The 14,794-nt window shown below is 31.8% G+C and overlaps 1 protein-coding gene across 3 annotated transcripts in view; it reads right to left on the bottom strand.

Annotated features, from left to right (window-relative positions):
* The window catches only part of LOC110826421 (CMP-sialic acid transporter 4), a 36,606-nt gene extending 31,477 nt beyond the window's left edge, over nt 1-5,129 (bottom strand). For all 3 annotated transcript variants that reach the window (XR_015821257.1, XM_088221741.1, XM_088221742.1), the window contains exons 1-4: nt 4,801-5,129; nt 4,321-4,384; nt 4,122-4,182; nt 3,893-4,004 (exon numbers count right to left, since the gene is read on the bottom strand). Coding sequence is in view for 2 of the 3 variants with exons in the window: in XM_088221741.1 (XP_088077867.1) it covers nt 3,893-4,004; nt 4,122-4,182; nt 4,321-4,384; nt 4,801-4,827 (264 nt within the window). In the remaining variant the exon portion in view is untranslated. The remainder of the gene's footprint in view (nt 1-3,892; nt 4,005-4,121; nt 4,183-4,320; nt 4,385-4,800) is intronic.
* Nucleotides 5,130-14,794: the final 9,665 nt, after the last annotated feature.

Raw genomic sequence — 14,794 nt, 5'->3', positions numbered from 1 at the left:
ATAACTAATGAAGGACTAGAAGAGTTTTGAAAATTATTACATTAGGAATAGAAAGATTTAATTTTCCTTTTTAACTTTTCTTTTTTTTGAAATAAAAATATAAAAAAGTATTATTCACAATGGTATCAAAGAAGTACCGCTTGTATTCAAAAATATTTACAAATTAATTAGATGATCAATGAAATTTCCAAAATCATTCAACCTATTAATGTCATGACCCAAGAGAATAAAACTAAAAACATAGAACCATCTCTTTCTAATATTACCCATTTCCCTCTCAATATCCTCAAAAGCTCTAGCATTTCTCCTTCCAAACAACTCAAAAGATAGATAAAAGTATTAAAAGTAAATAGGACTTCTTTTTACACAAAACCTCCCAAGCACACAACTCTTCCCTGAAAGATCCCGCTATAACCCAATAGATTATACACCATTGACCAAATATTATAAACCATAGGGCACCAAAGAAGAATCTGGTAACAAGATTCTACCAGTCTTTTACATAAGAAGCACCTCTTTACTGTGGTTATACCCCTCAGCATCAGCTTATCAATCTCAAGATACAATTCTTACTCGCTTCCCAAGCAAAAAAAAGCAACTCTTGCGGGGGTCTTTATCTTCCAAATCTGTTTTGCCGAAAAATAAACTTTCTCGTTTCCTTCCCTTCTTGTAAGTGCCTATAGAAAGTCTTTTTTCTTTTCTTTTGAGATAAAAGGTGTGAAATATTATGAACAAGGTACCAAATGGGCCTATAGAAAGTCTTTACAGAGAATATTCTTTTTCTACTCATTTGCCACATCAGCTGATCATTGTAATTCCCTAAATAGATCTTTGATAGCATAAGAAGCAAATTTTTGTATTCATCAACCTTCAAATCATTCAAATTTCTAGTAACATTCACGGACCACTCCCTCGTACAACTCACACCTGAATAAGCATCCTCCACCACCATGTTTCTAGAAGTAGCGATGGCGAATATGTTCGGGAATTGATCTTCTGACCTACCAATACCAACACATTCATCCTTCCAAAACCGAATGTTGTCATCCCTCCCCACTTTCCATATGCAATCAAAATTTTTTTAGCTCCCCATACTAATTTTTTTCCCGAAGCTCATACCATGTGGTCTATTCACACTTCTAAGTTCCCCCTCCACGTCCCCCTTACCCCTCCTGACCTCCAACACTCTTTTCCCACAATCTCTCCACCTCTCTAGTAAATCTCCACAACTATTTTCCCTGAAGAGCTATGTTCATCTCAATAATTAACCTCAAACTAAGACCCCTTCGTGCAAAGACTTCTTCACATTTTCCTATTTCACAAGGTGGAACTTTTCTATTACCTTCATCATCCCCTTAGAGAAATCGGCGTTGGATATTCTTCAACTTCCTTGCAATCTTGACGAGCACAATCAAGACAAAAAGATAGTATATAGGAAGGTTGGATAAAGTGCTTTTAATCAATGTTAATCTATCATCCTTCGATAAGTAGTTTCTCTTCCATCCCGCAAGTCTTCTCTCAAACATCTCTAACAGGATCCCAAGTCTTTGAATCTTTGTATCTAGCTCCAAAGGGAATCCCAAGGTACTTTATAGGAAGTTGTACTACTTTGCAACCCAACACCACACAAGATTCTTCTCATCTCTCTTGTTACTGAGCTTCATCAATTTAGATTTATTTAAATTAATCTTCAACTTGAAACCACCTGAAAATATAACAGAATGGATTGGAGATGGAGCATCATATTTATGTCCAGTTTGCACAAAATGAGGGAATCATTAGCAAAAAACAAATGAGAAACCTCCACCCTCCAATCAAGTTCACCTCCCTAGCTCTCTTCAGCATTCTACTAAATGTTTCCATAACAATAATAAATAAAAGTGGAGAAAGAAGATCACTCTAGTGAAGATCTCTAGTTGCCTTGAAAAAAGAAGAAGGCCCCCCATTGATCATCACAACAAAGAAAGAAGTAGTTATGCATCTCATCACCCGTCTCCTCCACTTAATCCCGAAACCGAGCCTCCTCATCATATACTCCACAAACTCCCAATTTATATGATCATACCCCTTCTCCATATCTAATTTATACATAATAGTTTTTCCATTATGCATTTTATTTTGTTTTTTCTATTTAGTAGACTTTCTACATTGATTTAAGAATTCATATTTTTATCATATTTTTAGTACCTATAAATAGGTTACCCTACCTTAGTTATTGGATAAACTATTCGTATGATTATTATATAAACATTAAGTAATTAGTTTGATCATTGAGATCCAACATCTCCAGTTTTGGTTCTTAGTAAATTTATTTTATGTATTATATTCAAGCTTTCTTTATTCTACGTCAATTAGTATTACAGCCTAACTTTGATGCATCGCATAACCATAATTTTTTGTCCAAAGTTCAAAACCTACTACTAAAACACAATAGCCTCACAAACCCTAAACACTTGAAGTTGTAGGATGAAACACAAAAGACAGAGACTATTAGCCACAAGTATTAACCGGCCACCTTGGAAGGTGGGTGACAATGCCAAGCCTTTCAAGAGCAGGTGGAGACAACGGGCACATAACATACTAGAAACCACCACATTGACTTCTTAGCCCATAACATCCTAGAAACCACCACATTCACTGGTTAGGCCCAGGATCATCACTGCCTCATTCGAAATCAACTTTCCCAGCCATGTTGACAATGACTAATCTCTTAGCCAAAATCTACATCATCATACCAACCTATAGCCGAAAACCCAACAACCAACGATCACTAAGAGGGCGTAAATGGCTCTCACATGCCTGAAGTTAAGAGTGCAATCCTATGTGAGCCATTTTTGGAGCCAGTTCATCTCCCTGACTCAGCCATTTCTAGAGCCAAGCCACCTACGTGCTAAGATTAGGTGAAAGATTGTTCTAAATAATGTGGATTAAAAACTTGCAATTGACAGTGCATTGTAAAACTACATAATTTCATGTAGGTCATTACGTCAGGATTTGTATCTCTATGGATCTTGAACGATATCCTAAAAAATATGCACATAAATAATATGTCTGAGCATTTGGCCCTTTCCCTGTCATTCAATCTATTGGATCTGATGCACACTTGCTTTATTGCCTAATATGAAATTAGTCATGTTCTCAATGTGAAAGATTTTTAACACTTTGTTGAGGCACTTTTTAGCCTCTTTCTTTGTTTCAGGTATTCCTACAAGAAACTTGCCTAATTTTCCTTTATTATCCCAACAAAAAGAAGATACTGAAACTACTCTTATTTGTTTAATTCTCCTAATGATGGTGCTCGTTATTATCTAGTTAACTGGGATGGACCTCCGGATTCTGACCCTTCTTTGATTTCAGAAGACCAATTTCATAATCTTGATACAAATTTTTTGAAGTAGCATCTTAAATCTATGTGGCTCAAGTCGAACTTTCTTAGCAGAGGATGATGATGCAAAACCAATAAAGGAAAAGAAACCTTTTTCCATGTTTCTATGTTAAAGGAACACAATATTTAATTTTCCTTTGTAGTTCTTTTTTATTATAGCATTTTACATAATTAATTTTTCCTATTTAGTAGATTCCTTGAATTGAGTTAAGAATTCCTATTAATATTATATTCTAGTTCTCATAAATAAGCTATCCTAACTTAATCACTGGGTAGACTTCGTATTTTATTATACAAATATTAAGTAATTGATTTGATCATATGAGATCCGAGCTCTCAAATTTTGCTTCTTGATAAATTTTCTCTAAGCATTATGTTCAAACTCTCTTTTCTCCTATGTCAATCATTTTTTCATACTCACAATCGGCATATTAGCATAAATGTTTAGAAACTACCAGTTTTTTTTTAACCAAATTCATCTTAAATCAAGAAGTATTCTTCACTCACCAAAAAATTTGCAGTGGTAACACTATACTCATACTTCCCAGCTCTCTTTGACCAGACAATGAGAATAGCTTGTGAACTTGTAAGAACAGTCAATGCAAGTGTCACAATTGTCCTAAACAATTGACAATATGGTATGAGAAAACAACAAAGAATAAACAAGTTCAGGCCTTTTCTTCTTATCGAGTTGATAAATAATGGTAGCCAAAGAAAAGATTGGAAAGAAGCTCACTTCCGTTTCCACTTGGACCGTTCACTTGTACCCCCCACCAGTGTCACATTACTAGCAGAAACTGCAAAGTAGCAGCAATCATACAGACAAATCCATGATTACCGCAGAACATAACAGCAGATTAGCCAAAAGGGAGTACATCAAGCACCAAGTTAATTGTATCATCAAAATTTAAAAAAGAAAATTTTGTAAATAATACCAGCTGAATGGGATTTGCCTCTTAAGCTCTCTATATCATGACCAACTGTTGCCTCATCTTTATCCTACAAATCACCAGACATTCACAATAAATTAGAATTCAAGATTGGAGATCAAAGCCCAAAAATATTTCCAAATCCAAAAAGAAACAAAAAATCTAAACTGAGTGCCATAGTGAAATTCCGATTACTTCCTTCACTAACAAATTCTGTGAAAGCTCGGAAACTCAGAAAGTATCATTGAAATTGATTGAATGCACATGTTAAAATAAGTTAATTACATTATATGCAGCAAATATCTCAGTAAAGCTATCATGGTTTGGCATTTCCTTACTCGAAACAAACAGGATTAATTAGATCAAGTTTTCCGTTTAAAATTTCACGGTAACTGGGTGATTGATTTTCTAGTGTATAATACATTTGGTGCCAACTGAGTGAACTGTACTAAAGAGAAATGGCCAAAAGACAAGGGAACTACAGACCTCATCTTTAATTCTTCGATACTCCATTTCCCGAATTCAGCTCCTTTTTCTCCCTTCAGCTTCGGTTTCTGCTACTACGTTTCAATGAGTCAAACGAGTTTTTTCCTGTCCGTTTCTTCCTTCGTTAAGTTGCCTTCTTTCCCCCTGATTTCGGCTTCTCCACTACTTCACGCCATTTCTCTTCTCGAATCTAGCACCGTCTTGATCTCTGCTTCACTTTATTTTCTTTCGGACATTGCAGGAAATGGCTACCTATTTTAGTGCAAGAATGAAACTTGGAAGTTGGAGGACGGCCTGCTTCTTCTCGATCGAGGACAGAGGGAGAGGAAAAACCAAAGCCTGAATGAAACGACGTCGGTTCACCCAACGCTTTCGGCTCGTAGTCTGCACACAAAAGATTTTGGGCTTGGGCTTGGGCTTGAAAATGGTTTTATTGGATTTAGAATGGCACTTGTGGGTTTAATGAATAAAAATGGATTGGAATCTCGAAATGAATTTTGAGCAAAAGTAAAGGAATTAGATGCACAAAATTAAAGGAATTAAAATGTCAGAATAAACTTAAGTGGCAAAATTTAAAACAAAGAAAAAAACAGTGGAAGTTTATAGAATAGTAATATGGGAATAAAACACTAGAGTGTTTATTGTTGTTATGAAAAAAACATAAAAAATACATCATATACAAACTAAATATATAGACAATCAACTGAAGTTAAATCCCCAAAAATCTAAAACCACTATAAAAAATCTCAGCTAAATCTATAACTGACACTCTATAATCTAATTTCATATTCCTATAAAATATGAACTAATTCATTTAACCTAGTAAAACAAAAGGAAATAAACAAGTAAAATGCACTAATATTTAATACTCCTACTTAATGTATGTTTACGCTCAAAAACTCTAAGCGCAGCCCTGAAACTTTCAAACTTAGGTTCTACCAAAAGCCTTTGTAAATATATCTGTAACCTTATCAAATGTGAAATTTTTTTTTAGCTCGATTTCTTGGTACAGCACTTTATGATACAAAACCTATGATCGACAATGTAATTTAAAAGACACAAATTTTCAATTAATATCAAAGACGTAATCTTTAAGTAAACTCTTCTTACTTAACCCACTATCAATATAAAATAGAAACTAAGGTAATTGAGAAAATTAAAGAATTGATAAAACACCACAAGATTATATTGATAAGTGGAACTATTCACCGTTCAACAAGAATGATAAAGAACACATCACTTGTTGAAAGCTGAACTTTGTAATTTTATTATTCTCAAAACTTGATGCTTATAACCATAAATTCAAGACATATTTGTAGTATAGGTCATGTACATTACAAGAAAATAAATCTTTTAAATTATTGCAAAACTTACATAGAAAAATAAATAAATAATAGAATAAAATAATATTATAATTAAGAAGATTATAACCATAATAATGATATAACATACTTTAGACGAAATTGTTTAAATGATGAAGATCTTCGTTAATTATGAAGATGATTTTATAAATAATTTGTTAAAAAAAATTTCAAATCAAACTAAATATGATAAATCTAAATATAGAATCTCGTACCGAATCAATAAAAAAAGAAAAATGAAGTGTACATGTATCCATCGTGGAAGATTTAATTATGTCAAGTAGTAGATACTTCTGAATCAATACACGGTCTCAAAAACTATTTTTCTCTGGTGATGGAATTTTAAAAAAAATAAAATGATGTGCATGTGATTCGAGAACCATAACTGTATTTTATATCGACAAATTTTTGCAATTCTTTTTTCATCCATCATAAAATGAGAATATTACAAAAATAGTATCTACACATATTAAACTCATACTTAAACCCGATGAATTAAGGCTCAATTTCATTTAACTGTATTTGATCACTTTTAAACGGCCTTATAAATCAATAGTCTGTTACGCATAGTAAAACCCATGTTAAGCCTATTTGTTGAAAAAATACAACAATCTCCCATTTAAGCTTTATGTGACATCTTAACTATGCGTTAAATAATCATAGAAGTACTCAAAACTGTACTATCAACACCTGAATGCATCACCAAAAAATCTCGTCCATCAATCATAATGACATAGCATCAAAGCAGTATTCACTGCAACTATCATAGCTAAACTTATCAATGGTCATGTATATGATTATAACCGAATGACATGGATCAAACATGGATGTGCAATATAGAAATTACATATTATGTGATCTAAGCATGCATATTTCCAACTGGTCCTACCTTAACCTTAATGAGATCACCTGCAAGAAAATTCAGAGACAATATATAATCTAAAAAACCAAAATATAATAACTGAAATAAAATCATATATCAATAAACTAAAACTAAAGTACAAAGTTTATGACATATCTTACAAAATAAATACAACTATGGTACAAAACTCCCACTGAACATATACATCATCTAAGTATACAACACCCATATGAGCATTGTACTCATGAAAGACCTTAGGTGGTAATTCCTTAGTGAGCGGATTTGCAATCATGGAGTTTATTCTAATGTGCTCTATCAATATCTGTTTACTCTTAACTCTTTTTTTAACAATGAGAAACTTGATATCTATATGTTGTCACTTCATCGAGCTCCTGTTATTGTTGGAATACATAACTGCAATATTATCACAAAATAACTTTAATAGTCTTTATATATCATCAACAATACACAGCTCAGTGATAAAATTTCACAGTTATATTTCATGATTCGATGCCTCATAATAAGCTATAAACTCTGCTGTCATAATAGAAGAAGCTACAAGTTTTTGCTTAGTACTCTTTCAAGAAATAACTCCCCCCAGCAAACAAGTAGATATAGCCTGATGTAGATTTTTTGTTGTCTTGAAATCTGACGAAATCAAAATCAGAATAACCAATAATCTCCAATTGATTTGACATCCTCTATATAAGCATATAACATTTTGTTCTTTATAGATGCCGCATGATATATTTGGTTGTTTTCCAATGATCTATACCAAAATTGCTTAAATATCTACATAACATCCCAATAATGTACGCAATATTCGGACGCGTAGAAACCTATGCGTACATAAGACTCCCTATAACTGAAGCATAAGGAATCATTTACATCTTCGTAATCTCTAGGTCATTCTTGGAGCATTAACTTAGAGTAAACTTGTCTCCTTTAGACATAGAAGAGTCATCTGGTTTACAATCCTGCATATCAAACCTTTTAAAAATATTTTCGATATAATTCTTTTGTGATAATCTAAGAATACTTTAGAGCAATTTCAGTGTATCTGAATCCCTAATACAAAAAGGCGTTCTCAAGATATTTCATCAGAAATCCCTTATTTTCATGCAGTAAGCATATATCACTACTAGCAAGCAGTATATCATCGACATATAAAACTAAAAAAATATACTTACTCCCACTGAATTTGTGGTATACACAATATTTTATTAAATTCATCTCAAAACCAAATGAGATGACGACCTGATGAAATTTGCGATACTATTGAAGAGAAGTTTGTTTAAGTGCATAGATGAATTTTTTTAGTTTGCAAACCATTTGTTGTACATCTCTGGATATAAAGTTTTTTTGTTGTACCATATAAATTATCTCATCAATGTCACCATTGATATGATGTAACTCAAGATCAAAATGTGTCATTAAAATCATTATAGCTCTCAAAGAGTCTTTCAATGAAACTAGAGAGAAAGACTCTTTATAATCGATATCTTCATTCTGTATAAAGCACTTAGCGATAAGACGGACCTTATACCTCTCTACATTACCTTTTGAATCCTTCTTGGTTTTAAATATCCATTTTCAACCAATGATTTTCGTATCCTTAGACAATGAGACAAGATTCGAAATGTTGTTGTCCTACATAGACTTTATCTCTTCATTCATAACATCAATCCACTTTTAAGAGTTAGAACTTTTCATGACTTAGTGGAAGTTGATAGAATCATCTTCCACTGTACCAATTTCAAACTCATGTTCTTGGTGATATACAATATAATCATCTAGAATTGTATTTCTTCTATCTCTAATAGATCTGTTTAACGGCATAGGTTCTTGAGGGTGTGAAATTTGTCCTTCAGGAACAGTTCCTAAACACGAACAGGAGATACTATGACATTGTCTTGATCTAGATTTACTTTTTGAACAATGCTATGTATAAGAAACATATCCTGATCATTATCAAAAATAATTGGGAGAATAGGAATATCGACCCATTTCTCTTCAAAGATAAGGTCTCGAACTCTTTTTTTCCCTACAAACTTAAGATCTTCAAAAAACTGAGCATTTTTTGTCTAAAAAATTAGCTTAGTAGTGGGATCATAAAACTTATAACCTCTGTATCATTCAGAATAACCAATAAAATAGTAACTAACAGTTCTATAATACAGTTTCTTTTCCTGTGGCCTATAAGACCTGGTCTCAATTAGACATCCCCAAATGTGCAAATGTCTCAAATTATGATTTTTACTCGTTCAAAGCTCATAAGGGATCTTTGTAGTTGCTTTAGTTAAAACTCTATTGAGTAAATATATTGCAATCTTTAATACTTCTCCCCATAGTGACTCAGGTAAGGTAGAATGATTAATCATACTCCTCACCATATCCTTAAATATTTTGTTTCACCTTTCAACAACACTATTCATGTTAGGACAACCTGGCATGGTGTACTGTGGGACGATACCATTCTAGAAATCGAGCAAACGGCCCTGGACATTGTTCACTTGATCCGTCAGATCTACTATAGTATTCACCACCATCCGAAGGCGTTTGGGCTATTATTATAACGACTGAAAAAATAAGTCGTTACGTGCGAACGCCTGCCGAACGGTCGCGTGACCGTCAAGCTTTATTCTTTATGTAGCAATGGTCGACCACTGTTTTTAATTTGTTATTCTGCATATATGTACAAATGTATTTCTAATGTACATATATTTATATATATGTATATACATATATATATATGAATATTGGAAATAGAAATATATATGTGGATTAAAAATATACATGTAAATATATGCAGTAGAAATATATATGTATGTATATGTAGCAAAAGAAATATGTGACAAGCTTTCTTCTTCAACAAATGGGCTTAATATGGGCTTTACTATGCGTAACGAACTATCGATTTATGTACCTATTTAAAAGTGACTAAATACAGTTAAACGAAATTAAGTCTTAATGCTTCGAGCTTATGTATGGGCATAATATATGAGTATACCATTTTCATGCTATTCTCATTTTATGATGGGTAAAATGAGAATTGTAAAAGTTTGTCAATATAAAAGGCAGTTATAGTTTTCGAATCACACACGTGCTATTTTATTTTTTTGAAATCTCGTCACCAGAGAAAAACAGCTTTTGAGGTCATGTATTGATTCGGAAGTGTCTACCGCATGATGCAATCAAATCTTCTATGATGGATCCAGATACAATTTCATTTATCTTTTCTCATTAATTTGGTACAAGATTGCATGTTTAAATTTATCAGATCTGGTTTAATTTGAAAAAAATTTCTGATAATTAGTATTAAAGCTTTTCTTGTATTAGATTTTTGAGATTCAAGTTTTTTTGTTGATTTTGAATTTTGCTTTCAGGATTTAGGATTATGAAGAAGAAAAAAGAGGAAAATTCCACTTGGGAAAGAATCATTCTCAGGTTGGGAAGGTTCTTCACGCATGGAAATATTTTCTTTCTTCTTTCCCACGGTTTATATTAAATAAATGATTCAAAATTATATTAGAATTAATTAATTTCCTTTATGAAAATTATAAATTATCAGTTATGAGTGAAAATTATAAATTAGTGATTATAAAAAAATCAAAGTAAAATAATGGTAAGTTAAATAGCAATTGAATAAAATAAATGGATGGTTACAAAGAGAAAAATTAATAGGTATTTCTATCACTGCGTATATATATAGGCTATAGATTGTTGCGTATAAGCATCCCTTTTTTGATTGAATAGAAACTTTATATTTTTTCTTCTCCAATAGTGGTATCAGAGCCAAAAGGCCTTGTAAAAAAAAGGGTATCACCATAGCTTCAAATGGAAACTCACTTAATATTGCATAACCAGTCATCCCACTTTTAAAAGAGAGAGTTATGATTTTTAAAGCATCAAAATGAAGACTTAACTCAAATCTTAAGACCTTTCGGACTTGGTAAAAAAGGTAATATTCCAAATAAGGAGAACCAGTTGAAGGAGAACAAGAAAAATGACTCTAAAGCATTGTTTTTCGTTTAACAAGTAGTCCATGTTTATCATGAATTTCAACAGCTACGACTTCGAAGCAAGCATGAACAATTATGAAAATAGAGTTTCAAGGCTCATCAAAGGTAATAACCATGAAACTCCGAACTCTTCGGCATGAGTTTGAAACTTTAATCATGACATACAATAAATTAGTGTAAGATTCTTTGTCTAGCGCAATAAAAATAGTTAGTCAAATGAGATCATACAGAGATCAACTAACTGATTAAAATATTCTTGCAAAAATTTTAAGGAGTTTAACTCTTAAATTTGATCAAGTTGTAGTTGTAATTAAGGAATCTAAAGACTTGTCTAATTTTTTATTTGATGAATTGATGAGTTGTTTGCAAGCCCGTGAGGCAAAGTTAAACAGATCAACTGAAAAATATGAAGATAAAACATTTCAAGTGAAGGGAGATGCATTCAATTCAAAAAAAATTGACAAAACAAAAGTACGAAGAGATCAAGGTAGAGGTGCAAAGAACCACGATAGAGGAAGAGACAAAAGTTTTAAGCAAAGGCACTCCACTAATGAATAAAGAGGCAACAACAGTGGAGTCCAATGTTATCAGTGTAAGAAGTGCATGCATGTTAAAATAGATTGCTAGTATAAGGCGAGTAAGTTAACTATGTAGAGATAATTAATAAAGAAAATAAGTTGTTTATGACTTATTATAATACTAATGAAGTTGTGAGTGATGTATGGTTTATAGATAGTAGCTGCTACAACCATATGTCATGTATGAAGACAATATTTAAAGAGCTTGATGAGATATAAAAAATGAAAGTTAAGTTTGGAGATAATGAAGATATTAATTTGGAGGGAAAGGTATGTTAGCAAACAAAACAAGCAATTATAAAGTAAAACTTTCTATAATGTTTAATATTTTTTTAAATTAATACATAATTTATCGAGTGTAAGGCAATTGGTGGCTTGTGACTATTCAATTTTATTTGATGATTGAATTTGTATTATTAAATATAAAAAGACAATTCAAATGAGTGTCCAATGACCAAAAATAAGATGTTTCTACTTGAAGTCTCAAATGTAAAATTTTTTCTTTTAGTTGCTAGTGCAATGAACAACTCTGAATTATGGCACTTGAGGTATGGGCATCTTAATTATAAGGGGCTACAATTACTAGGTCAATAAGGTATGATTTTACACTTGCCAAAAATTAATTCTTTTGATTTATGTGAGATCTACATTTATTGGAAATAAAACAAAAATTTGTTTCCTATTAGAAAGGCTTGAAGAGCAAATACTAGTCTTGAGTTAATTCATGTTGACTTGTTTGGTCCAATGAACACATAATCTTTTGGTAGTGATTGATATTTTTTACTCTTTATAAATGATTTCAGTTGCATGAGCTATGTGTATTTTATAAAATTCAAATCAGAAACTTCTAAAAATTTCATAAAATTCAAAGCTTTGGTGGAGAAGCAAAGTGAGTTATATATTAAAACTCTTTGTTTGGACATAGGTGGTGAGTTCTTATCAAATGAATCAATCACTCTTGTGAAGAAAATAGAAGTAACATGACCTAACAGCACCTTAAACACTAGAAAATAATGGGGTTGCTAACATAAAAACCATACCATTATTGAAATAGAAAAAAGTTTACTAAAAAGGAAAGGACTTCCAAATTAGTATTGGGCTGAGTAGTGGCTACTTCAATGTATTTGCTGAATATATCTCCCACAAAGGCTGTGTTGAATCGAACGCCATATGAAACTTGTAAAGATCCTACAACATATGAGAAACAACAAAAATGAAGGAGTGGCAAAATGCAACAAAAGAAGAACTGATGGCAATATTGAAAAATAAAACTTGGGAGTTAACTAACTTACTCGATGGAGAAATGTTATTGGCTTAAAATAGATATTCAAAACAAAGTTTCATGCGTAAGAAAATGTACAAAAGCATAAAGCGAGGCTTGTACTAAAAAGATACTCACAATAATAAAGTATCAATTTTGAAGAGACATTTTCTCCATTGCTCGATTTGAAATGGTGAGAACCCTTCTAACAATGGTCGTTCAATTGAAATGGCCACTTTATCAACTTGATGTTAAGTCAGCATTTTTAAATGGTGAGCTTGAAGAGGAAGTGTATATTGTTCAGCCTTAAGGATTTATGATTAATGGTGAAGAAGAAAGGGTATTTAAGCTGAAGAAGACACTTTATAGGTTAAAGCAAACATCAAGCACATGGTATAGCAAAATCAATTACTATTTTCTACAAAATGGCTTTGAAATGAGTGAAAATGAGCCTACTCTCTACTTAAAAAACTAAGGTAACAATGATTTTCTTGTTGTGTGCCTTTATGTTGATGACATAATTTATATGGGCTCTTCTCACTCTATTATAGTTGAATTCAAGTCTAATATGTTGAGTAGATTTGAGATGACATATTTGGGTTTGTTGCAAATTTCCTTGCGTTTGAGATAAAATAAGGAGAAGATAAAATATTTATTTCATAAAAAAATATGCATTAGACTTACTATAGAGCTTTGACATGGTTAATTGCAAGATTGTTGCTACGCCCATGAATATGAATGAAAAATTTTAATTTGAAGATGATACTGAAAAAACATATGCAAGAAGCTTCAAAAGTCTAGTTAGAGGTTTGATTTATATGGCTCATACTCCGCTAAATATTTCTTTTTCAGTTGGTATTGTTTTAAGGTTTATGATTAACCCTTCAAAACATCACTTTTGAACTGTAAAAAAGATTCTACACTATGTTGCTGGAACTTTGAATTATGATATTTGGTATTCTCATGTCTCAAATTTCAAGCTAATTGGATTTACCAACAACGATTGGGAAAATCATTGAATGATACGAAAAGTACTTCGGGAAATGTTTTAAGTCTTGGATAAGGTGCAATAACATGGAGTTCAAAGAAGCAAGTCACAATGACATTATCATCTTTAGAGGAAGAATATGTGATAACCACTCCCTCCGCTTGTCAATGCATATGGCTTAGAAAAATGTTTGTTGATCTTCATCCAAAGCAAAATAAGGCAACTGAAATTTTTTGTAACAATAAATCCACAATTGTAATGGCTAAAAATCCTACATTTAATGGAAAAACAAAGGACATTGAAGATTATTTTCATTTTATTCGTTAACTGGTGGCAAAATGAGAGATCGTGTTGAATTTTTGCAATATTAACGAACAAGTAACGAATATATTCACATATGCACTTCCATATCAGAATCATGTCTATTTTATATCACTGCATGTGTATGTAATTTCGAATCAAGGGAGAGTATCGAATAAATAATTCAAAATTATAATAGAATTAATTAATTTTCTTTATGAAAATCATAAATTATCAGTTACGAGTCAAAATTATGAATTACTATTTATAAAAAATTAAATTAAATTAACGGTAAACTAAATAAAGATTAAATAAAATAAACGGGTGGTTACAAAAAGAGAAATTAATGAGTGGTTCTATCATTATCTATATATAAGCTATAGATTGTTGTGTACAAGCATTCTTTTTTGATTGAACAGAAGCTTTATATTATTTTCTCCAATAATTTCTTCTTCTATTTGAAGTAAGATGAATTTCCTTTCTTTGTCACCTTGGCTTGAATAGTAGTTAGGATGCCTTCTATTGTCCATAATCACATAATTCCCTCTTTCCTCGAAAATGATTCGGCCTCGAATTAAAATCTTCTTATATAGCGGCTTTAACAACTTGTTTTCTTTGAAAA

The sequence above is a fragment of the Carica papaya genome, chromosome 6 (genome assembly GCF_054855325.1).
Source record: "Carica papaya isolate Zhongbai chromosome 6, ASM5485532v1, whole genome shotgun sequence".
In the NCBI taxonomy this organism is placed as follows: Eukaryota; Viridiplantae; Streptophyta; class Magnoliopsida; order Brassicales; family Caricaceae; genus Carica; species Carica papaya.
This window is presented reverse-complemented; position numbering and strand designations above follow the sequence as displayed.